The sequence below is a fragment of the Balaenoptera acutorostrata genome, chromosome 20 (genome assembly GCF_949987535.1).
Source record: "Balaenoptera acutorostrata chromosome 20, mBalAcu1.1, whole genome shotgun sequence".
In the NCBI taxonomy this organism is placed as follows: Eukaryota; Metazoa; Chordata; class Mammalia; order Artiodactyla; family Balaenopteridae; genus Balaenoptera; species Balaenoptera acutorostrata.
Window position 1 is genome coordinate 15,031,161 of NC_080083.1, and position 22,963 is coordinate 15,054,123.

Genomic DNA, 22,963 nt, shown 5'->3' on the forward strand with positions numbered 1-22,963 from the left:
GAAGCGGGAGTGCGCCGCAGACTGTGAGGTCAGCCCGAGGATGCGAGGATTTGTCACCTCACTTACCAGCTGAAGGACCTTGGCAAATCGCCTAAGGGCTTTGAGCCTAGGTACTTCCATCCGTACAATGGGCTGAAATAAGTACTTACATCATAGACTGTTGTGCAGACTAAAGGAGAGAATGCATTTAAGGCACTTAGCATAGTGCCTGGCCCACAAAGCACTCACTGCATGGAAGCTATTAAGACAAATTCTATTCACAGGGTTGCTATGAGGAGAGAATGCATGGGAAGGTGTTTTATAAACTAAAGCCTCCAACACATTAACACATTGTTTCATCAGGGCTATTTGTTTGCACACATCTGCATATTTACAGGATGATAAGTATTTGCCTGGCATTCTGAGGTTTTTTAACATGTGCACATTTTGTGCATGCTTACAGAGATGTGTAGATCTGTGAATGTGTGTGTGTGCATATGTGTATGTATTGACCTAACAGGTACCCCCTCCTCTCCCTGATTCTTTAGGGGATACTAGGCCAGAATACCTTTAATTATGTGCCTTCCAGGTTTTCTGGAACTCTTGCTTGAGTTTTTTAATCTGCTTCCTAAGACCATATCCGTTCTCCAAGATAACTGATTTGCTGTGGAAAGAAGATAAATCTGTGATACAGAAATGGAAGTTATCAACCAAGACCACATAGGTTTATCCAAATATAGAGAAAAATAATACGAGAGGCACTGAATGAATATAAAAAGGAAAGTTCTGGAAAGAGAAAAAACACATATAAGAGAGAGCTGCTAAAAGTTATGGCCAAAAGACATGAACGACTGATACCTCAAGACAGAAATTATGTGTCTATAAGGTTAATCCCAACAGATCCCTCAAATAGTGTTCAAAGGAGAGAGAGGGTTCACTTTGAAAGGGCAGAAAATAATAACAATTTATAGCACTTTTAGCAGCTTTACAGCATAATGAATGAGACATGCCAGCAAAGTAAATAACAACTGTAAGACCCAGTGTTGTCAGGGATATGGAGAAAAGGGCACATTTACAGATTTCTACTTGTACTGTGTGTCTGTTCCCTTTTTTGGTAGAGAACAATTTGGCAAAATCGCAGTAAAAATACCCCAAGGGAGTAATCCAAAAGGAAAAACAAATTTGCAAAAAGGCAGTCCCAGCGGCACTGTACCTATTGATGAAAGATTTTGAAACAACACAGATGCCCAGCCACAGAGGCACGGGCAAAGCATTCTCTAGTGTTGTAACAGGATGCCAGTTATGGTGAGTTCGGGGAGCGGATCACAAACTGGTCTGTGCCCGCTGATTATAAGTGTGGACAAACAGGTAGGTGCAGGAACAGACCTTGAGAGAATTTGGGAGGATGTAACAGGGTTAGTATCCATTAGGGTTTTTTTTTTTTTTGTAAAGATTTTTTTTGATGTGAACCATTTTTAAAGTGTTTATTGAATTTGTTACAATATTGCTTCTGTTTTAGGTTTTGGTTTTTTGGCCGCCAGGCATGTGGGATCTTAGCTCCCCGTCCAGGGATCAAACCCTCACCCCCTGCGTTGGAAGGCAAGATATTTTTTTTTTAATCTTTATTTTGTTTGTAATTTAATTTTTTTATACAACAGGTTCTTATTAGTTATCCATTTTATACATATTAGTGTATATATTTCAATCCCAATCTCCCAATTCATCCCACCACCACCACACACACTTTCCCCCTCTTGGCATCCATACGTTTGTTCTCTACATCTGTGTCTCTATTTCTGGGAAGGCGAAGTCTTAACCACTGGACTGCCTGGGAAGTCCCTCCATTAGGTTCTTGATAATTGTTTTTAAAAGGTGAAAGTTTTGTTTCCTTAGGGCACCTTCCAAAGAGGAGTAGGGAAATGTTTTGAGCACAGACAGCAGGATTCCTTTGGAGGGACCCCACCTCACTGGATGTGAAACTGGGGTGCTTGCTGATGGGTGCGTGACCACATCAAGTTTTGCTCACACTTTGCACGTATGTGTGTATGTGCGTGCAGACACCAGAAGGCTGCCTGGAGCAGTGGAGCTGGGCCCAGGCAGGCCTCAGTGAGAAGTGAAGTTTTCTTAATTACTCCTGCCTCATCAGCCCCATATGGTTTCCTGACACCCAGGGCGATGCTGGGGATAAAAAGAGCCTTGGGGCGAATTCCCGGGCGGTCCAGTGGTTAGGACTCCACACTTCCACTGCAGGGGGAACGGGTTCGATCCCTGGTCGGGGAATTAAGCTCCACACGGCTGAAAAAAAAAGGCCATGGGTACAGATATAGGGGGGCTTTTTACCTCTTCCCCTTGGATTAAGCTCGAACTTACCTACCCTTCTGAGGTTTGCTTCCCTGTCCACTTTCCACTCCACTGTTTACATCTCAGCATCCTTCACACCCGGGATGTCCCAAGGGTGGGACAGGCAGAGGTGGACTTAGCGCCGGCGTGGACACACCCTGGGCACTTTATTGGCGTCTTCATCTTCCTCTGGGTCATCCAGCCAGCCATCACTGCAAGTCAGGCCCTGGGCGAGGGAGCTGGGGTCACACCTGCCCACTCCAAGACCTCACAGCCCATCAGGGAGGGGGCACAGAGAGGGGAGTGACTTTCTTCAGTTCTCAACATCCACACTAGAGAGCAGCGAGGCCAGCCCGCAGAGGAACAGAAAGGCCAATACACCTGTGTAGCTGCAGGCGCTCACAGCGCAGGCCGCAACGTGAGGCCCGCGGGCGGCGTGAGGGCGGAGTCGGAGGAGGAGCTCAGCGCCCTCCCTTCTAAAGGCTGCAGCGGGCCCAGCTGCTTGCTGCTCTGCAGAAAATGGGCCCAGGGTTCCCAGATCTTCATGTTAAAAGTCTGAAACCCCCATGTTTATGTGAAATGGATTTTTAAAAAACACTGTTGAGCCAACACTGTGCAGGCCAAACCCACTTTGCATGATGAACGTGGCCCGTGGGCCTCCATTGAAGACCTCAGCTGGAGGGGAGTGGGGAGGCCGCACCTGCAGGCGCGGGCAGGACCGGGCCAGAGGAGGAGCAGCTGGCTGGGATGGGCTCACCAGCCCCGGAGCCCAATCCCGGCGCTCTGGTCCTCGCCTCTGCGCCTCCCCCTGGTTCCCACTCCCACTTCTGGTCCTTTCCCTCACCACCACTCGGCCACTAGATGGCACCACAAGCCGAGGATCTCACAGCAGACAGCGCAAACCCGGCTCCCAAGTCCCTGAACCCCAGCATACCTGGTAACCTCGCTGCCATGGGCCACCCTGGGGACTTCTTGGCTTTTTCTCTTCTCTTTGAGTTTTTATTAAGTCAAAAAATCTCTTTATGTCAGCTTCCTTCTGTCCTCCAGGCCAGTGCTGCCCAATAGAAATATAATGCAAGCCACGTTTTAAATTTTCTAGTAGCCATATTAGAAAAAGAAGAGACACAGGTGACATTAATTTTAATAATGTTTTATGTAGCCCAGTATATCCAAAATATTATCATTTCAGTATGCGATCTATATACAGTGTATTAACGAGATATTTTACATTCTTTTTTCTCGTACTAAGTGTTTGAAATCTAGTATATGTTTTATACTTACAGCACATCTCAGTGTGGATGAGCCACATTTCAGGCGATTAGTAGTCACATTTGGCTGGAGGCTATGGAATTGGGCTGGGCAGCGGTAGGTCCACAGGGCCTGAGTCCATCCCCCCAAGAATCAGCTCCCAGGTTGTAACATGGAATTCTGTCCAAGCTGGACACGGACTTAGAGTCTAGGGGTCTCAGGCACCCAAGCTGCCACCCTCTGCAGGAGGTCTCTTATTTTAAATGGCATTAGCCACTCTCTCGAAGTGAGAGAGTGGCATGGACATATATACACTACCAAATGTAAAATAGATAACTAGTGGGAAGCAGCCGCATAGCACAGGGAGATCAGCTCGGTGCTTTGTGACCACCTAGAGGGGTGGGATAGGGAGGGTGGGAGGGAGACGCAAGAGGGAGGAGATATGGGGATGTATGTATATGTATAGCTGATTCACTTTGTTCTACAGCAGAAACTAACACACCATTGTAAAGCAATTATACTCCAATAAAGATGTTAAAAAATAAATAAATAAAATGGCATTAGCACGTTTCTGGAAGTTCCTGCGCACAAGAGCCCAGCTCACTCCCTCTGCCCCATCCCTGGCCTGGGGGAGCCCTCCTCCCATCCCTTTGTGGCCAGCTCTCCACTCCCTGCCCGTCACACTCTGCCTCCTTTGCCTTGTCACAGCCCTTGTTGGAAGCAGCATTTCTGAAGCCAGCTTGATACACAACCCAAAGATATTTCTTTCCACTAAAATGGCTCATCTTGCTCCAAACCAGCCCCTGGACTTGGACCAGGGATTGATATCTGATTGGGATACAGTTTGAGATGACTCTGGGCCTCGCTTTTCTAATCTGTGATATCAAAGGATTTGAACTCCACAACCTCTGAGACCCCTTCTCACCTCTAACTTCCCACTCCCAACCCCCATGACCTATGCCCTCCTCCAAACCACACACAGACACACACACACACACACCTTGGTGGTTCTAGGTCACCTTATAAAACAATGTAAGGAGAGAGATCGGGGACATAGAAAGAGATGCAGAGAATAGAGAAGGTGGCAGAAACGGAGGGAGGAGACATGAGAGAACAAAGAGACAGAGGACAGGCAGCCAGAACTGAGGCCCTTCAGAGCCAGCATCTGCGCTAAGGAGCTCCTGAAACAAGATCTTTGCTGGCTTTTTAAAAGCACGTTAGAAAAGCTCTAATGGCCATGAGATGGGGCCAACACTGCTCCCTAATAGCCCCTCTGCCCCACCCCTTGGTGAGCTGCTCATACACCCATTCAGAGGGTCCAGGCAGAATCCAGGGGCCACACTAGTACTAGACCCTCCTGGAGCTAGGAGCCAGGCTCTGGCCTGGACGCCTCTGGGCGCTGGAGGTCAGGGTCGAGGTGGGATGCAGTAGGTCCAAGGGCCAGCGTTTCCAGATAGGAGAAGCGGGAGCCTGCTCCAGCAGAGGCGCTGCAGAGGGCTCAGTCTCCCGTGACAGTTGAAGACACACCCATTTTGACCCACTCTGTCTTTCTTCCCCATCCAGAGCCCCCAGCCCAGAAGAGCAGGTCCTGGGTCAGTAGTGGAAGCCAGAGGCTGGCCCAAGTCCCCCTGGGCTGGGCTGGGCTGGGCTGAGCTGGGCTGGGCTGGGGCAGAGGCAGAATGCTGCTGGGTGGTTCTCTGGGGAGAGGGGAATTGAAAAGCATCTCTGAGGAGGGCAGGGAGGGAGGGAGGCTGGGTGATGTACACACACACACACACACCCTCCCTGACTTAGCCAAAGCCTCACTCGGGAGAAGAGCAGTCTTCTCTCTGCTCTTGGAGCTGCTTTCTGTTGCTTCCCCGCCCATCTGTGCTGTCAGCGGCATCAGCAAAGTTGGCCTCAAACTTGAATGGAACTGAAGGCTCCAGCTTCCCGGAGCTCCATGGGGCAGTAGGCCGGCCTGAGCCTCTGAACTCAGCTGGCCCGGAGAAGCTGACCCTCCCAGCCCCCAGCTGGCCCTTGCTCTCCTGGGTGACACGTCTGCCCCTGACCTGTAGGCCCTGAGTCTGGGCTGAGGAATGGTGCGCTGAGGTCCCTCTGGAGCCCCTCGTCCCGGCCTGGAGCTGGAGCAGCCCAAGGCCCAGGCCAGCATGGCCCACCCCGGGCAGCCTCAGTTTTCCCCGGCGCAGGAGCCAGGCACCGTCTCACCCCTGGACCTGCTGGAGATGGAGAAACTCCTCACCAAGGTCGGGGGCCAGGATGACAAGCCCCTGAAGCTGTCCAAGTCCCCCCCGGGGGCTCTGGACCTGGAGCAGGGCTGCCACAGTCTGCCCTTCAAGGTGGTATCCGAGGGGCACCGGGAGGCCTCGCTCCCCCAGGCATCCTCCCGGGCCAGCTCGAGGCGGGCATCCTCCATTGCCACCACCTCCTATACCCAGGACAGAGAAGTTCCCAAAGATTACCTCGTCCTTGCCATCACCTCCTGCTTCTGCCCCATCTGGCCCCTCAACCTCATCCCCCTCATCTTTTCCATTATGGTAAGTGCTGCTCTTCGTTCCAGGGCAGGGGCTGGGCCTGGGGTCAGCAGCCATGCTTCCCTGCGGGCACCAGTCTCCCTGCCTGGGAGGCAGAGAAAAGAGCTGGGTGCGGGGGGCTTGGGGGAAGGCTCCCCTTCTCAGCTGGTCTATTACTCCCCCTTGGAGAGGGGTCCAGGGGCCTGGAGAGCTTCTGTTCGCTGTCCTCCTTCCTCTCTGCTCCTGGACATCACAGCTTGACTTTGCACACATCCCTGCTGGGAAGGGGATTCCAGAGAGCCACCTGGAGCTAAATTCCGCACAGAAATACAGCTAAGTTGGGGGTCTTGCCTTTGCAGGGGTCGGGGGCATTGTCCCAACGAGTCATTCCTGAGTGGGGCTGTGAATCAGCAGAGCTTGCAGCTGGCATGGGGTCCCAGGGCCCCATATTCTCAGGAGAGGAGCCAGGCACCCCCCCTGGTGTTCTGTCAGCCTCTGGCAGCTCTGGTTTCCAAGAGCAGGCGGTGGCTTCCCTGCCATGGACTGAGGGCCCCGGGGCCCGGCTCCCCCAGGGCTGCTCCTCTGGGGGGAACTTCTCGCTGGGGCCGTCTGGGCCTCGCCTTTGCATCGATTTCAGCATCTGTCTTCAGGGTGGGGGGTCTGGGCCAAGGGTGGGAACACACGTGTGTCAGAGGGCATGGCTGGCCTGGCCAGGGAGGGGCATGGGGGCTAGTCCTTGCTTCCCACACACTCGTGCTCTAGGGTTTTGAGTAAATTACCTTAGATCATCTCCAATCCAAGTCATCTGGATAGAGCTACTTACAGAGGAGCCACAGAAAATGCTGGTAGATGTTGGCAAGTGCTTTTGTGGTCCAGGAGATTGTGAGAGAGAGACGCAGAGAGGGGCTGGCAGGGAATGACTTTCAGAATGAGGTTAGGAGCAGGGGACAGTACACTGAGAGGGGAGACACTGTCTGCTTCCCTCTGGAGTGACTCCCTTGCTGAGTCATCCATCGTCGGGCCCCCAGGAGCTGTGGTCATTCCCGCTGCCCCGCTGTCCTCTGAGAAAACCCTTATTTCCTCATACGTCTCTATCCACTTCACCGAGGCCCAGTCTCCAGCCAGGGGGGCCTTCCCCAACCCCCATCAAATCCAGCACCACCTGCCAGGGCTTTAGGGGACGCTGGCAGGGACCTGGCGTGGGCAGAAGAGCCAGGGCTGGGCCAGGCCTTTGAGGAACTTCCTGTGCTGCCTGCTGCGCTTGGAGGCAGCTGGGGGCAGAGCCGGGCCACAAGGGTGCAGCCAGTGGCTGTGGGCAGGGCTAACCTCTTGGTTACAGGGAGAAGCCCCAGGAGGAGAGACAGGCTTTGCGGAGGGAATCCACACAAGGACCCAGGAGAAAACGTTCGCTAGAATCCATCTCCTGCTGGGGGTGGCAGGGTGTGAGCTGGGTAGGAGCTGCCTTTGTCAAGGGAAACCCGGGCCCAAGGCTGTGAGACCACCGAACCCACCCCCAGTGCATTTCTACATCCTTCTCAGGTTCTTGAGTCAGGTCTGATGGTCACCGGGCCTGGGGCAGGGAATACAGTGCTAAACCAGATGCCATCACCAATTCCCATGAGCCTCCTGTCCAGTGGGGAGAAACTTGTAAACAGATCCTTACAACACATTGCAAGAAGCACCCACGCTAGACAAAACCACAAGATATTCTGTGGCCTCGGGCAAGTCACTCAAACATCTCTTCTCCTCAGTATTCCCATCTGCAAAATGGGTGTCAGCGTAACACCTAAATTATAGAGTTGTGTGAGGGTGAAATGAGATGAGCCATACAAAGTGCTAAAGCACCCAGCACATAGTAAGTGCTATTACGTGATGGTAGTAATTAGGCATGTCTCCCTGGGGGGGATGGGAAGCCATCACCAGTTTGTTGGGTTTTTTTTTTTTTTGGCCGCGCCACACAACATATGGGACCCTAGTTCCCTGACCAGGGATCGAACTTGTGCCCCCTGCACTGGAAGCACGAGTCTTAACCACTGGACCACCAGGGAAGTCCTGTTTGTTGTTTTACTTAGAGCTTTGAAATATAATTCACATATCATACAGTTCACCCATCTAAAGTGTACAATTCAATGATTTTTAGTGTATTCACAGACAAGTGCAACTATAACCACAGTCAATTTTAGAACATTTTCCTCACCTCCAAAAGAAACCCAGTGCCTTTTTTCTTCCCCATCCCTCCCAAACCTGAGCAATCACTCATCTTCTTTCTGTCTCCATGGTTTTGCCTCTTCTGGACATTTTATAAGCAGACATACTCCGTTTTATTGTGCTTTGCCGCTATTGCATTTTTTGCAAATTGAAGGTTTGTGGCAACCCTGCATCGAGCAAGTCTATCGGCGCCTTTTTTTTTTCCAACAGCATTTGCTCACTTTGTGTCTCTGGGTCACATTTTGTTAATTCTCGAAATATGTCAAACGTTTTCATTATTATTATATTTGTCATGGTGACCTGTGATCAGTGATCTTTGATGTTACTAATGCAAAAAGATCACAACTTGCTGAGCAATGATGATTAGCATTTTTTAGCAATAAAGTATTTAAAAATTAAGGTATGTACATTGCTTTTTTAGATACAGTGTTATTGCACACTTATTAGACTACAGTAAGGTATAATTGTAACTTTTATATACACTGGGAATCCAAAACATTTGTGTGAGTCGCTTTTTTGTGATATTCACTTTTCTAGTTCATAGGACACTCCCATGCCCTGGGGAGGGAGGGGTCAGTTATTTACCTAGAGCTGAAATACTTGGTGCCACTCAAACAGCAGCAGGGGTGAAGGAGAGACAGAGAGTGTGGAAAGAGAGTTAAGTCTCCATGCTGGTGTCTCCAGGTCCTGGCAACAGACTTCAGAGCTCCTCATCTGAAGTCTTCCCACTTGTTACCAAGTGAAGGATCAAGCCCTTGACCCCAGGGGAGAAGGAGACCCACATCCCTGACAGCCTGGCTAGAGCTCACTGTCTGCAGAGCATGTCCTAGTATGAGGCTGACAGAGTCTAGCAAATTGTTCCCATTTACCAGATGAGGCAACTGAGGCATGTAAAACAGTGCCTTGCCCATGGTCACCCAACTGGCAAGAGGCACATCAGCTGGATACTGAATCCAGTGTTCTCTTCATGGCCCCACCCTGTATCTACCTCTGGGACAAGGATGGTGTGTCCCTCCCAGGAAAGGCAAACCTTTTAGGCATTTATGCGGGAAGGGAATAATTCTACTTCCTTCCCTCTTTTTCTCCCCCACCTCCCAGTAGCCTCCTCTCCACCACCCACTCACTCCATCAGTGGAAAACTAATGGACCAGCAGTGTCCTTCCCACTGTGGCTCTGACAGGGGCCTGCTGGGACCAGGGCTGGGATCAGGGGCTCTACCTCAGGAGCTGTGATCACAGGTGTCCAGGCCCAGGCCTGCTCAGCACCGCAGCTTCCTGTGAGCTTCCTGGGGTGGCCAGGGCAAGGTTGGCTTCATCCATTTTACCTCTGGGTCAGGATGAGAAATGGCCACGCTCCCCGATCCAGCAAGATCTCCTGTCAATGAGGGATGCTGGGCCCCAGGCAGTGGGCCTTCAGTTGTTGATAAAAGAAGCATCAGATAGACTTGGGTGTGCATCCCATCTCTATCCCTTTTAAGTCACATGACCATGTCCAAATCATTCAACCTCCTTCCTTAGCTCCAGTTTCCCCATCTATAAAATGTGTAATAAAACCACCTACCTCATAGGGCTGTTGGGAGGATTAAATGAACTAATAATGTGTGTGCCAAAGCCTGGAACATAGTAAATGCTTAATAAATGGAAGTGGTTGCTATTATTCTTAATACTAAATGAAAGTGCAATGTCAGAGGACAGGGCAAACCCCCAGTGAACAGGCATTTCTGGCTTTTAGCAATTTGGATATAACGGAGTCTCACCCCTCATTACAGCCTTGGGAAAGGTAGGCAGCCCTGTCTGTGGTTTTGGTTGCGGCCTCTGAGCAGTCCCTTCTCTGTAGGTTGTTCCTACAGCATGTGGGAACGACGCAGAGATCCAGAGTGGCTTCAACGCTTCCTTACTTAGGCATTTTCAACAACTTAATTATTTAACTGATGTGTTGCAGGCTCATTTTCATTCATTTATGATTTATCCATTCACTCAACAAGAGTGCTAAGCCCTGACCAGGGCTGATGGTCAGCTGGCATGTAGGCATATGGCTTAAGATATTGACATCTTTTTTTCTCCTTTTTTTGGCCATACCTTGTGGTTTGTGGGATCTTAGTTCCCCAATCAGCGATCGAACCTGGCCCTTGCAGTGAGAGCACGGAGTCCTAACCACTAGACCACCAGGGAAGCCTCTTGACATACTTCTGAATAAGTTGGTAAACAGCTACGGTCTCAAGCCCCTAAGTCTTCCCAATCCCTCCCATCCACCACTGCAGCTGCCCTGACTCCTTCCCCAGGATCCTCCACCATCCCTCCCTTCTCTCCAGCAACAGGGGGGTTAAACTGTAGTCAGGGCATTTCAGAAACAATTTTATCTATGCAGAGAGAGTGCTGTGAAGCACATCCTTTTGCCTTGACCTGCTGGGAGATGCTTGATCTCTGTGGAAGGGCTAATAACTGATCAGCCCTGGCATATCTTGTCAGTTCTCCTGAGATCTGCTGGGCCTTGGCCTGAGCCTCATGGGTGGAGAAAGCTAGTTCCGGAGAAGCTCTGTTGCCACCCTCCCCTGGCTGGTGTCAGCCTCCAGCCGCTCTCATCAGCATCCTCCTCACCCTATCCTCTCCCCAACCCCGCCTTATCCTTTCCCCACACTCAAACTTTTTTCAACGTCTTTCCTCACCGATCTATTAACCTGAATTCATTTTCTCACTCACCATTCCCACAGCCATTGCAATCACAAATGATCTATTAATTCAGTCATTACAACCACTACTGCAGTTATTATTAGTGTGCCTTCAACTTGAGCCATTTGGTATAAGAGGAAGATGATGTCACAAATGGGGATGGAGAGCAGCTGGTAATTTACTCATAAAAAGAAATGAAGGGGGGCTTCCCTGGTGGCGCAGTGGTTGAGAATCCGCCTGCCAATGCAGGGAACACGGGTTCGAGCCCTGGTCTGGGAAGATCCCACATGCCGCGGAGCAACTGCGCCCGTGAGCCACAGCTACTGAGCCTGTGCGTCTGGAGCCTGTGCTCCGCAACACGAGAGGCCGCGATAGTGAGAGGCCCGCGCACCACGATGAAGAGTGGCCCCCACTTGCCGCAACTGGAGAAAGCCCTCACACAGAAACGAAGACCCAACACAGCCAAAAATAAATAAATAAATAATTAAAAAAAAAAAAAAAAAAAAAGAAATGAAGGGTTTTCTTCCATCCCTGGAAACAAGGGATGGATCTTTCATTTGGTAACTAATGGTGGGGGGGGTACTTCAGAAATGAGTGCCAGCTAGCAGTGGACAACTTCTCATGTAAAATTAGGGCTCTCTTCTTAGAGGCAGTTACTATCCCTCCTTTCTACAGATTGGAAAACTAAAATTTACAGAACAGTTGTGAGGTTTACATTGCATAGAGTGTATAAAGTGTCTGACACAACAAAGCAGCCGCAATCAGGTCTGCCCTGTTCCGTGCAGCCATTCCCACTGTGTCTCCTTCAATGGTGTCCCTCAGGCTTGAAGGAACATGCATGACCAGGATGCATGGATTGATGGCTCTGCGGATAAATAAGCGAGATTGGGCTCAGTAGAACTGAAAAAAATTCTCTCTCCCTCTCGCCTTTCTTCCTCACCTCTCATACCCAAGAAACTACCTGTGTGCCTCTCTCCATGGCCCTGAATCATTACTGCACAGACTTTTTCTGGAAAGTCGGGGGCAGGACTCATCTTAAACCCTCTGCCCCTCCCCCTGATGCTATATTTACAGCTGAGAATGAGTCCTGGATAATGATTCAAGGTAACCCCAGGATTTCTGAAGCTGAAATTCCTGGAAATCCCAGAAGTCTTTCTGTATGTTGCTTCCTCTTCCCCCCAGTGTTGCCTTGGTGTTGATGCCCTGAGTTTGGTGACCTGAGCTTGCCATCCATTAGAGCAATTTATCCTCTACCACTCCTATGAGGCAGGGATTGTTATTAGGCCATTTTACAGATGAGGAGATGGAGCTGGAATATAGAACACCAGGCAGGCGTGGTGAGGGAAGCAACTGGAGAAATGGAGAAAGGCCAGATCAAGAAGGGCCCCAACTGTCACAAAATGGACTCTGGATTTTGTCCTGTAGGCACTGGGGAGCCTACAATGGGTTGAGACAAATAGAAGATTTCTTCAAGACAGGAGAGAAAAGGATTCAGTCAAGAAGGAGAGGGTGAAAAGACCAAGGAGTGATTGGTGCCCCAATGTCCCTGGGCAGCAGAGAGAGGCTGAGGTCTACACTTGAGCTTGCATAGTTCCGGGCACAAGGTAAATGTTCAAATAATGCTAGGGATTATGACCATTCCAGTGGGGGTGGAGGAATCTCAGTGGGCTTCACAGAGGAGGTGGCATTGGAGCCAGCTGTTGAAGGATAGAGAGGATTTGGACTTGGGGTGTTATGGGGGAGCAGGAATGTGGGCGGGAGAAATAGCACGAGCAAAGGCAAGTGGAAGTCGGTGCTCATACCCTGAGCAGTTCAGATCGGCTAGACCCAGAGGTTGTGGAAGAGAATGGCAGAGGGTAAAACCAGGAAATGCAAAGCAAACCTGAGTTTGGACTCTGTTCTGCAGGCAGTGGGGGGCCGTGGAAGATGCTGGACAAGAGTGATTGCCTCAGCCATCATCATCTCTCTGAGCTTTTGCCTCAGCTCCTGGCTCTCCTCTGATCCCCCACTACGGTCAGGGGCGTCTTTTGGAAACCTGCATCCAATCATACCATCCTCTGCCCCCAGCCTTCCATCTTCACTGGCTCTCACTGTTCTGGGATAAGGGCCGACCTCCTTCCTGTATGGGCAAAGCCCTACCTGGCCTGGCCCTGCCCACCTCTGCAGCCTCCTCTTCCTCACTGTCTCAGCCCCGGCTGCACTGGCTTTTGTCAAGTTCCCGCCTGCTTCCTTCAGTCAATAACGATTTATTGAACATCTACATATTTGCCACGTAGGGACTCCCTCTGGGCCTTTGCACATGCTGTTCTCTCTGCACAGAACACTCTTCTTCCATTTGAAAAAAAATCTATTTAATTCGTACTCATCTCTCATATCTCAATCCAGATGTCCTCCCTTCAGGATGTGTTCCCTGACTCTCCCCTTTCATAAACTCTCATAGTACCAGGTACCTCGCCTTTGGAACACTACCCACACTTGCAATTTTGCTTTTATTTGTGTGGTCACCATGGAGGCCAGCCTCCCCCCAAGGCTGTAAGCTCCATGAGCATAAGAACTGGGGCGCTCTTGCACACTGCTGCGTCCCAGGGTCTTCACACCACGCCTGGCATGAATATCTGTAGGGTGAAATGGTGGTGTGGGGAGTAGAATGGAGAGGAAAAGAGCTTGGAGCCAGGGGGAACTTCAGGAGGCTCTTGTCATGGCTTGAGTGAGAAGTGGCACCTGGAACTAGGGCAAGTGCAGCGAAGCTGGAGAGGAGAGCTGCAATGGAATTGACTAGGAGAGGAAACTGATTAGTAGAGTGGGATGGGAGGGGAGTTAGGACTGAGTGGGAGGACTCCAGGCTGTTGACGATAATTGGGGCTTGAGCACGTGGAAGGAGGAGCGCGAGGCAAGGAGCAGATCTGGGAAGTAGGAAGCTGTGGTTTGGGGCAAAGTGAGTAAGGTCACACTGGGGCGGGCAGCTGGCCCTGGCCTGGAAGGAGCTTGGCACAGGGAACCACGGGGTGGAGGTGGGGAATCAGAATTCTGAGAGATGAAGACAGGACCCAGGGGAGGGGGGGTGCCCCAATGAAGAGAATAGAGGGGGAAGTGTCGCTTCTGTGAACTTCAGCTTCTTTAAAAGTGGGCAACACTGCCAACCTCATAGAATGATTCTGAGGCTGAATGAGATCATTTAGGCATAGTCGTCAGTGAGCTGCCTGGCACAAAGTCAGGGCTCAATAAATCTTTGTCATCATCGTTACCATCATCATCAAGGTACTTGATGGTTCCATGATGAACTCAGGAGCCTCCAATAATCAGAACATAAAATAACCAAATAAATGGCCTGAGGTCTTGTAAGTAGTCACACCTCTAGTAGACTCCTGCCTGTGCCTGTTCTATCAATACAAGTCCAAGTTCTAGAGCTGGAGGAATCTGGAGGTCCCAGGCCAGTCCCGGGCAGTGGTGAGGGGGCCTCCATGGAGAAGCTTGGGACACACCTCCTATTGATACTCCCCGGGCCCCTCATGAGCCTCTCTGTCATGTCCTCTGTCCATCCCCATCCTCACCCACCTGGTTTCACCCAATTAAATAGGGCCAAGAGAAGCCGAGCTCACTGAGAAGGAGTGAAATATCAGACAGGGCCCCCGTGAAGCCATACATGGCTCCACCCCAGCCCCAGCCTTCCTGGTTCAAACCCCAAATGTCTCGCCTTTCTGGTGTGATCTGGGAAGCGGGCTTGGCTGAACAAGTATGTGGTTCCTGGGGGGGATATAGGGAGAGGGAGGACCAGTGATCTCCTTCCTTTTATGGCAAGAGGGGGCTCACAGAGGAAAAGAGGCAGGTATGTCAGGCCATAGAAAAAGCCACAGGGGCTGCCTTAGTGCAGCTACAGGAATGAGCCGTGGGCTGGGGTCCGCAGGGGCCTGGCTTATCTCTCCTGCCAGCTCAGCATGGCCTGGGCCTGGTCCACCCTCCCAGGCCCTCGGTCCCCACTATACCACCCTGCCCGTCACTGTCCTGAGATAACGCCCTGCAGTGCTTGGTCGTGCTTCCAGCTGTCCCCAGCCAGCGAGGGGCAGGCTTAGTTACGGGTCTCCACAAGAGGCCTGGCCACTTGAGTCCAGGCCACTTCCCCTGAAGGCGCCCCCTGCCTCTCCCCTGTGGGGGCTGCGGGAGTGTGGGCTGCAGTGGGGACCGGGTGTGTTCCGGAGGCTCAGCAAGGGGCCCCCTCCCAGGCTGCCAAGGACAGCCTTCCCGAGGTCTCTGCCACCTTCTCTCTGCAGTCTCGAAGTAGCGTGCAGCAGGGAGACCTGGACGGGGCCCGGAGGCTGGGCCGCCTCGCCGGGATGCTCAGCGTCACCTTCATCATCATGGGGGTCGTCATCATCATCGTGGCCGTGACTGTCAACTTTGCAGGTGAGGCCCAGCCGCACTCCAGCTTACTCGGTGTGAGGACTGTGGAAGGCCGTGGCCCAGCCCCCTGGGACAGGGGAGGTGGTGGGGAGAAGGGTGAGAGCACGTGTGGGCCACAGCCTCTTCCTCTCACTCAAGGACAGCAACCCAGTCCCCTGCAGGGACTGGCTGAGTGGGCTTGGCTTTCTGACTTTCTAATGCCTGGAGGACAGATCACTAGCAAAGGGCGTGGGAAGAGCACGTGCCCGGGAGTCAGAGGCCACGAGCTCTAGTCTCAGCTCTGATGGTCCTGCGTCCTGCACCAGGGTCTGCCTGGGTTGAGTCTCGGGGTTTTCACGTCGAAAGTGGTCGGAAGAAGCCTCCCGCACAGAGGCTTTTGCGAGCATCACCTGAGATGACGCATGTGACTCCGCTTGGCAAACTGGGGGCCAGCCAGACAGCATCCCTGATGAGGCAGCCAGGACCTACTGGAAGTAAACCATGCACGTGCTGGAAGTCAGGAAGCAACACTTTTGTGAGCGCCCAAAGGTGGCCCAGGGATGTTATCCAAGCAGGGCGACCCTTTTCAAAGGTGCCACTCAGCTGCTCACAAAGCCCAGGCAGCTTTGAGAATTTCTGGGCTATGCAGGTCAGTGTTGTCCATTTCCCTACCATCACACGCTCACATTGGGAGCCTCCAAGCATCTCTGCCCCTTTGGTGATCAACATAAGCTGCTCCGCTAAAGACCTCGCCCCTCAATGTGTGCTCCACGGACAGCAGCCGTGGCTGCTGATGCCAGCAAAGGGTTGGAAATACAGAATCTCAGGCCCCACCCAGACCCACTGAATCAGAATCTGCATTTTAATAAGATTCCCAGCCCAATCGTTATAGTTTGGGAGGCACTGTTCTGGAATATAGAGTCTTCAACTTGGGGCAGAAAGCCTGGGATTCAGCCGTGGGGTCATGGGGAACCTTGGCCTCGTAGGAGAGGGAAGAGTTCAGGTTTGTAATCAGTCTGCCTGGGTTCAAGATGCAGGTCCTCCACTTCATCTGTCTGAGCGGAAACGTGTTCCATAATCTCTGAGTTGACAGGTGTGCAGGTGCCTGAGAAGCAGGACCCCGCTGGCCCAGGGTATGAGCCTCAGTGTCACCTTCTGACGTCTCAGTCTTTGTCCTGCTGCTGCTTGTTACCTTAGCCGTGACTCTTTCAATGGCAAGTGACAACCACTGAGCTCAAATTGGCAAAGGGGACTGTTTAGTTTTCACTAAAATATTCAAGCAGCGATGGTTCTAGCCTCAGGGGTCCACGTGCCCACCTCCGAACCAGTCACCGAGGCCCCGGTCCTCTCCCTGGCAGGAGTTCACTTCCACCAGGAGCCCCAAACCAACTCAACTCACCCCTGTTACCATTTTCCACTAGGAAACAAAAACTCAAATCCTCAACAAAAGGACCGGAAGACCCTATGTTCTGAGCTCTGTTCTGCCATACCTGTTCTTTTCTTTACAGTTCAGAAGAAATAGAACTAACTAGGGGGCTGTGCTAGCAGAAGCAGGCCCCCGCCCGCTGGAAAGCTCCGCACCCACATGCCCCATGTACCTCGGGAGACAGGATGGTGACTGCCAGGTGCCCACCTGCCCCCCAGCTCCAAAAGCACAAACTTGGAGGGAAACCCCCAAGTCACCCCATTGCCAGCCCACATCAAATGGGAAAGCAAGAGGAAGAAAGGAAGGAAGGAAATGAAACTGACTGTGAAACCAGTGAATACTGTGGTTTAATCTCAGGGGTACGTCCCGGCATTTTAACCCCAGGGTTCTGGCTGGTTTCTCATCCCCATGATTTCCTGGGACCTGCCAAGCAGCATATACTGCCAGAGGGAGAAGAAACCAGCCCCACAAACAAGACTACAGCGGGGAGAGGGGTAGCACAGTCCCTGCGTGTCTGATGACCAGGAGAAAAGACGCGGGCCTTTATTATCTTTTGTATTTTTCTTGAAGCAGGATAAAAAAGACTTTGCATGCCTTGTGCCACATGCCTGCTGCGACCCCAGCCAGCACCCTGAGCTCGGAGGCCAAGCTTCTGCTCAGCACATGCCCTGGAACCCCTCGGACACACAGGATGTGCAGCTGCTCTGGAAAGAGGCAACAGCCAGACTTCAATCCTACATCCATCGCAGGGTGGAGGCACCGAGAGGAATGTTGGTGGAGACACAAACGGGGACAGCATGACCCATAGACCTCTTCCCAAACGTTTCAGCCTCAGGACCGTCTCGGCTGAGAAGCCTGGTGTCAGAGCATCTGCCAGGCTGATGCAGTCCGCCTCTAGTCCCTACCTGGGCTGTAGCCTGGGGCACCAACCAAGAACTCCCGGGGCCTGACCTTGCCTCCAGGACAGCGGGTGAAAAGGAACCCAGGCCTGAGCTCTCATTCTGACAGGCCCTCCCTGGCTGTCTGGGGCACAAACTCGGAGTTTCATGCAGAGGGGCTCAGGGTCCCCACGCAGAGTGGCTCAGGTGGGGCCTGGGCTCCCAGCTCCCAGCCCAGCTGCATCTGATGCTCTGTGCCTCACCCTGTGCCCCTGGCCAACCACAGACAGCAAAGGCTTTCCCTGGAGCAGGCTTAGGGACCACCCCTGGGGGAAATTCCCATGGGCTCCCAGGTCATCAGGGGTGTTTTGTGCCTTCTGCAGGGGCCTGGGCCACAGTTTTTATGAAGGTTTGTTGTTCATGGGGTCTAGAGAGTTTCAAGATAGAGGGAAGAGCTTGGCTGAAGGGTCCCATCTTTGGGGACCCGGGCTTAGGAACACATCCACATGCCCAGAATCAGGGGCCCGGACACCATGGCCTTTGTCTCAGGACCTAATGGGACACCTGGAAGGAGTTAAGCAGGGCCCCTCAGATTTCTCCCTGGTCTTTCTTGCTCCCACTTCCCCTGTTGGCTTCAGCCCCCAAACTCTTGCAGAAGGATGCTCCAGGCCTTCCCGCCCTGGGAGGCCCTGCCTAGCGGCTAGGGTTCCAGGAGGTTGGGAGGGCAGGTTCTCAGGGCCCCAAGTTGGCCAAGAATGTGTCCTCTGTGCCTGCTCAGGACCCTCATGCCTCCTTTCAGGGTCCCTGCCCGTCTCTCCCGCCCTCCTCAGAGGCTCCTGAGGAGGGAGCATGTCAGCACAGAGGCGCTGTCTGCCGGGAGGGGCTCTGGGTCCTGGGTGCAGCCCCAAGCCTTCTAGGAGGGCCTGTACGAATGAGGGGAGGGTTCAGGGCCCAGGGGCGTGGGCAGATCCCTCTAGGGCTGGCATTCCTGTGTCAGTCACCCACCCAGGGAATAAACTCCAACCTCTCCCGACCCTAAAGGAGGGACCAGCTGGATTTGCTTTATGGGACCTTTGAGGCCAAAATAGAAATGCCCGTGTTTGTCGGGGGGAGGAAGGGGATAAGCCCAGAGTATCTGTGTCACTTTCAAGTCAGGTCAGGCCAGGGGAGTCATGATGAGGTCTATGAATCTGACATTCACCGGCCCCCACCCTGGAAGGAGGGGTCATGAGTCAGCTGTCTTCCGGCAGGCCCCAGGGGTCCCCAGCTTCAGCACCCCAGGGAGAAGAGAGCAGTGAACCAGACTGTTTAGGCGTGGTCTTGTGGGAAAATGATGGCAGAGGTGGGACTGCGGCCTCTGTGTGCCCTGGGACCGGCACGCACACCCAGACCTGCCCCCCCATCTACAGTCACACCCACAAAAACAGGCCCTGCCACGCACTCACTCCCACAGACGCACACACTGGCTCCTACTCCAAACCCAGGAGAGCGGAGAAAGAGAGAAGCCGCAGCAGGCCGCCGCAAAAGCAGGCACGGCAGGAGCAGCCTTCCATGCAGGCGAGAACGACTTGAGAGTTTTCTAGTCATACTAAGGATGTAGCTCAGAGGCCTCAAGAGACTGGCCCTTCCAGCAGAGAGGAGCCCAGGGCCAGAGGATGGGGAACCCTTCAAAGGTAAGGCTGGGAGGGAGGGTCCCTGCTGCCTCCCACCCACAGGCCTCCTGACACCCCCAGGCCTCGTTGAACATGAAGGGACAGTGGCCCTGCCATCCCAGTGCCTTCGTGGGTCCAGTGTTGGCTGCATGAACACAGTGGTCCCCTGGCTTGGGGCACTGACCCAGCCCCTCCCCGGGCCCCCTAGGGAACAGCAAGCACCACCCCCTGACCACCACCGGCCCCCACTCACCAGTTCTCTCCTCTGTATTTCTCGGCATGGAAAGAAATAAAGCTGACTGTCCACGCCCACCGAGGGTCTGTTTGTGCCGCTGGGTTCAAAGGGTTCCAAACAACTTGGGGGGCACTGGGGAGCCTGGCCATCCAGGGGCTCCATGGGCACCATGAAGCATTCCTCTGGGCGAGCCATTTGTTCTCACCCAGCCTCAGTTTCTCTGCTTAGCGATGCTGGTCTTCCCTTGGTCGTTCCTTCTGCCTCTGAACAAAGACCTCAGGCATTGAAGAGGAGGGCAGGAGGCTGTGCTGGGCATCTTACAAACCTTGGTAAATCCACACGGCCATCCGAGGGGGCCGCTAGTGTTATCCCGGGGTTCAGATTAGTAAACCGAGGCTCAGAGAGGTTCAGACATTGGGCCTGGGTCACACCGTGCTTGGCATGCAGAAGGTACTGAAGAAATGTTGGTGAACTGACCATATCCCTAGGTCTGGCCCCAAAGTTGGCTTCTTGCCGCCGTGCTTTGCTGCCTGGAGAGCAAAGCCCTATGTAAGGAAGGTGAGAGTTAGTTGTGTGTATGTGGGGCAGGGGAAGGGTGGGAGGAGGGAATCTATTTCCAAGGCTGTAGGATGAAGCAGGCAGGGATGGCTTGATTGCTTGACGGTGGAAGGTGGCAAGGGCTTTAGGAGGGGGGTGTGGGCAGAGCCACTGGGCTGGGCAGCCAGAAGGAAGGGAAGGAATTGTCATGTGGCCACAATGAGCTGCCCACACCAAGGGCAAGAGGCTGGGGGAAGGGCATAGGACTGGGGTGGGGCAGGAAAACAGGGAGAGTCCCAGGACTCAAGAGGCAGCCCAGCAGAGTAGACCAGGGGGTGGGCGTTCGGGCCAGCCACTTCTTAGCTGCATCTCCTTGGGGAAATTCCTTCCAGCCAGACTAGGGGTCAGGGGAGTGCTTCTCACGTGCCATGTGCTGGGCTCCACGTTTTGCGCAAATTATCTCATTTAATCCTCACATCACCCCCATGAGGTGTGTCATCCTATTTTCCTAAGAAGAAAACGAAGCTGAGAGAGGCCCAGTGACTTGCCCAAGGTCACAGAGTCAGGAACCCGTGAAGCAGGACAGTCCCAGAAGCTTTGGTGACAGGAGTCTCCTCCCTCACCTTAAAAAGTCTGTGAGCTATTCCAAGGGAGTTGGCCATTTTGACGCCCCTTCCCTGCACTGCCCGGCATGTGATGGTCACATTTCTCTGCGGCTCTTTGTTTCGGTGCTGCCTGTGACCTTTTCAAAGGTATTTTGAGCACCACCTGGGGAGTCCCAATTAACATGAAATGCCACCAGTGAGATGCTACCAATTTAATAACACTCAGGTATCCGGACGCCTTCTCGACACATGGGCACTGCCAGTAACAATCACACCACTTTACTGCCTGGCTTGGTGATCTGGAAGTTTTTTTGGCATCATTTTTCAGACACAACCCAGTTTTAGAAACTTTAAAACGGGGCGTAGGGGGACATGTGTCTGAGATTCAGCAAGGGAGAAGCTGCAGCTTCCACAATGCAGAAAGCCTCAAATCACAGATGGCTGCGCCCTCTCTCTACCTGGACTCCCCACCTGTGAATGGTGTGGTGAGCCTCTCTGCACACCCACAGGGCTGGAGGAGACCCAGTGGCGCGTCCTGGTGAACGTGAGGGCTGGATACACGTGGGGAATGCCAATTACCATTTCCCAAGGCACAGCCAGGAGAGCACCCCAGAATCTGGGAGGTGCTGGGCACCCCAGGCTGGCCCTTGAGACTCTGCTCCCCTCCATCGCCAGCCCTACCTGCCTCTCCCTGACCCAGGACAGGAGACCACCCCGCGTGCCCAGGAGAGGTCTCTGGCCCAGGCCTCAAACCTTCACTCCTTGGCTGTGCCAACTTGAGCAGCCCTGGCCTCTGTCTGGGCCTCACTCTCCAGGTAAAGGAGTGAGCTGTGCGGGTCAAGAGCGGCTTGTCAATCCTTCCTGGAGGCACATTGGAATCACCTGGGAGCTTGGGCCACGCTGGCGCCTGACTGCCACTCCTAGTGAATCAGGTTTAAGTGGTCTGGGGTGTGGCCTAAGCTTCCAGAGTTTTTAAAGATTTCCAGGTGATCCCAATGGTCATTTGAAGTTGGGAGCTATGGGGCTGGGCCCTCGAGACTTACTACTCAGCATTAATCGGCGTCGCCAGGAGCGGTCAGAAATGCAGAAGCTCAGGCCACACCCCGACCCAGAATCTCTGCCCTTTCACAAGATCCCCAGTGGTTCTTGCGCACTGAAGTTGGGGACGCTCTGGGCCAGACGCCTGAAGCCGAGTCAAGTGGGCCAACTTGCGGCAGTCTCCCCTTAGGCCGTACCTTCTGCGGGGGCGGGTCTTTTATCTCCCCTCTAAAAATAGTAATTGTTTTCCTTTCTTTTTCGGCCACTCCGCGCGGCTTGTGGGATCTTAGTTCCCCGACCAGGGATTGGACCCGGGCCCTCGGCAGTGAGAGCACGGAGTCCTAACTACTGGACGGCCGGGGAAGTCCCATTCTCCTTTCTTTCTTACAACAAGGGTCTATTGAAACAAATGGAGAAAATCTAGGCAATACTGAGAAGCAAAGAGAAGGTCATTAAGAGAAACCCCAAATAAGTTGGGGGGCTCTCATAGCAGAAAAATTCTTCACCCTGTTTCCCAGAGTGTTTGTGAAACTGAGTCCCCCTTTAACGGAGTTCCCTTAACGAGTTTATGATTGCTCTCTCTCTCCAAAACTTTCTTCCCTTTCTTGTTCCCTCTGACCTCAACCCTGAGCGAACTGAACATTAATCAACCAGAATCAGATGACTCAGACTGCTGTTGCGGATATCAACACCAATATACTAGAATTGCTGTTATAGATCTCGTCATTAACCTGCTAATTCAGGTCATTTCTCTAGGGCAAGATGAGCTAACAGACCCCCGAGCCACAGACCACCTCTCCTGGGAATCGTAAACCAGAGACATCCTGACTCCTGAAACTATGATTAAGAGATGTCACAAGACAATGATTAATCCCAGCCAGTTTGTTATTCCCTTTAAAAGAAACAAACAAACTGCTAACTCAAAGACCAAGTTGGAGTGGATCTGAGGCCTGTCTCCCACTCCCTTGCTGGGTGCTCTGTAATAAACCTTTACTTTGCTGCAAACTCCCGCTGTCAGAGTCTGGCTTTCTGTGCTGTGGGCACACCAGCCCTTTGCCCCGTTACATTTGCCTGTGAGGCTGCAGCGCGCAGAAGCTGGCCTGTGTGGGTGTGGTCATGTGTGTGGGTGGTGAGTGTGCCCCCAAAGCACAAATCCCTAGGAAGCCAGGACCTTCTCCCCTCTCCCAGCCTGTCACCCCTCACCCCACCCCATGCGCCGGCTAGAACCTGCATGGGGCTGGCGGAGGCAAGCAGGTGT

The 22,963-nt window shown here is 52.9% G+C and overlaps 1 protein-coding gene and 1 long non-coding RNA gene across 3 annotated transcripts; one reads left to right on the forward strand and one right to left on the reverse strand.

Annotated features, from left to right (window-relative positions):
* Positions 1 to 180: 180 nt before the first annotated feature.
* LOC130705818 (uncharacterized) lies at positions 181 to 3,376 on the reverse strand. Of its 2 annotated transcripts, none has more exons than XR_009006210.1 (3): positions 3,254 to 3,376; positions 2,354 to 2,545; positions 181 to 643 (listed from the first exon to the last, which is right to left on the reverse strand). It is a non-coding gene; the product is annotated as an uncharacterized LOC130705818 (long non-coding RNA). The 2 variants fall into 2 exon arrangements; XR_009006209.1 differs by having other exon boundaries at positions 2,350 to 2,545.
* Positions 3,377 to 5,717: 2,341 nt separating this feature from the next.
* Positions 5,718 to 16,856, forward strand: TRARG1 (trafficking regulator of GLUT4 (SLC2A4) 1). The gene is made up of 3 exons (XM_028166964.1): positions 5,718 to 6,104; positions 15,226 to 15,358; positions 16,756 to 16,856. The coding sequence occupies exons 1-3, from the start codon at positions 5,718 to 5,720 to the stop codon at positions 16,854 to 16,856; spliced, it is 621 nt and encodes a 206-aa protein (XP_028022765.1).
* Positions 16,857 to 22,963: the final 6,107 nt, after the last annotated feature.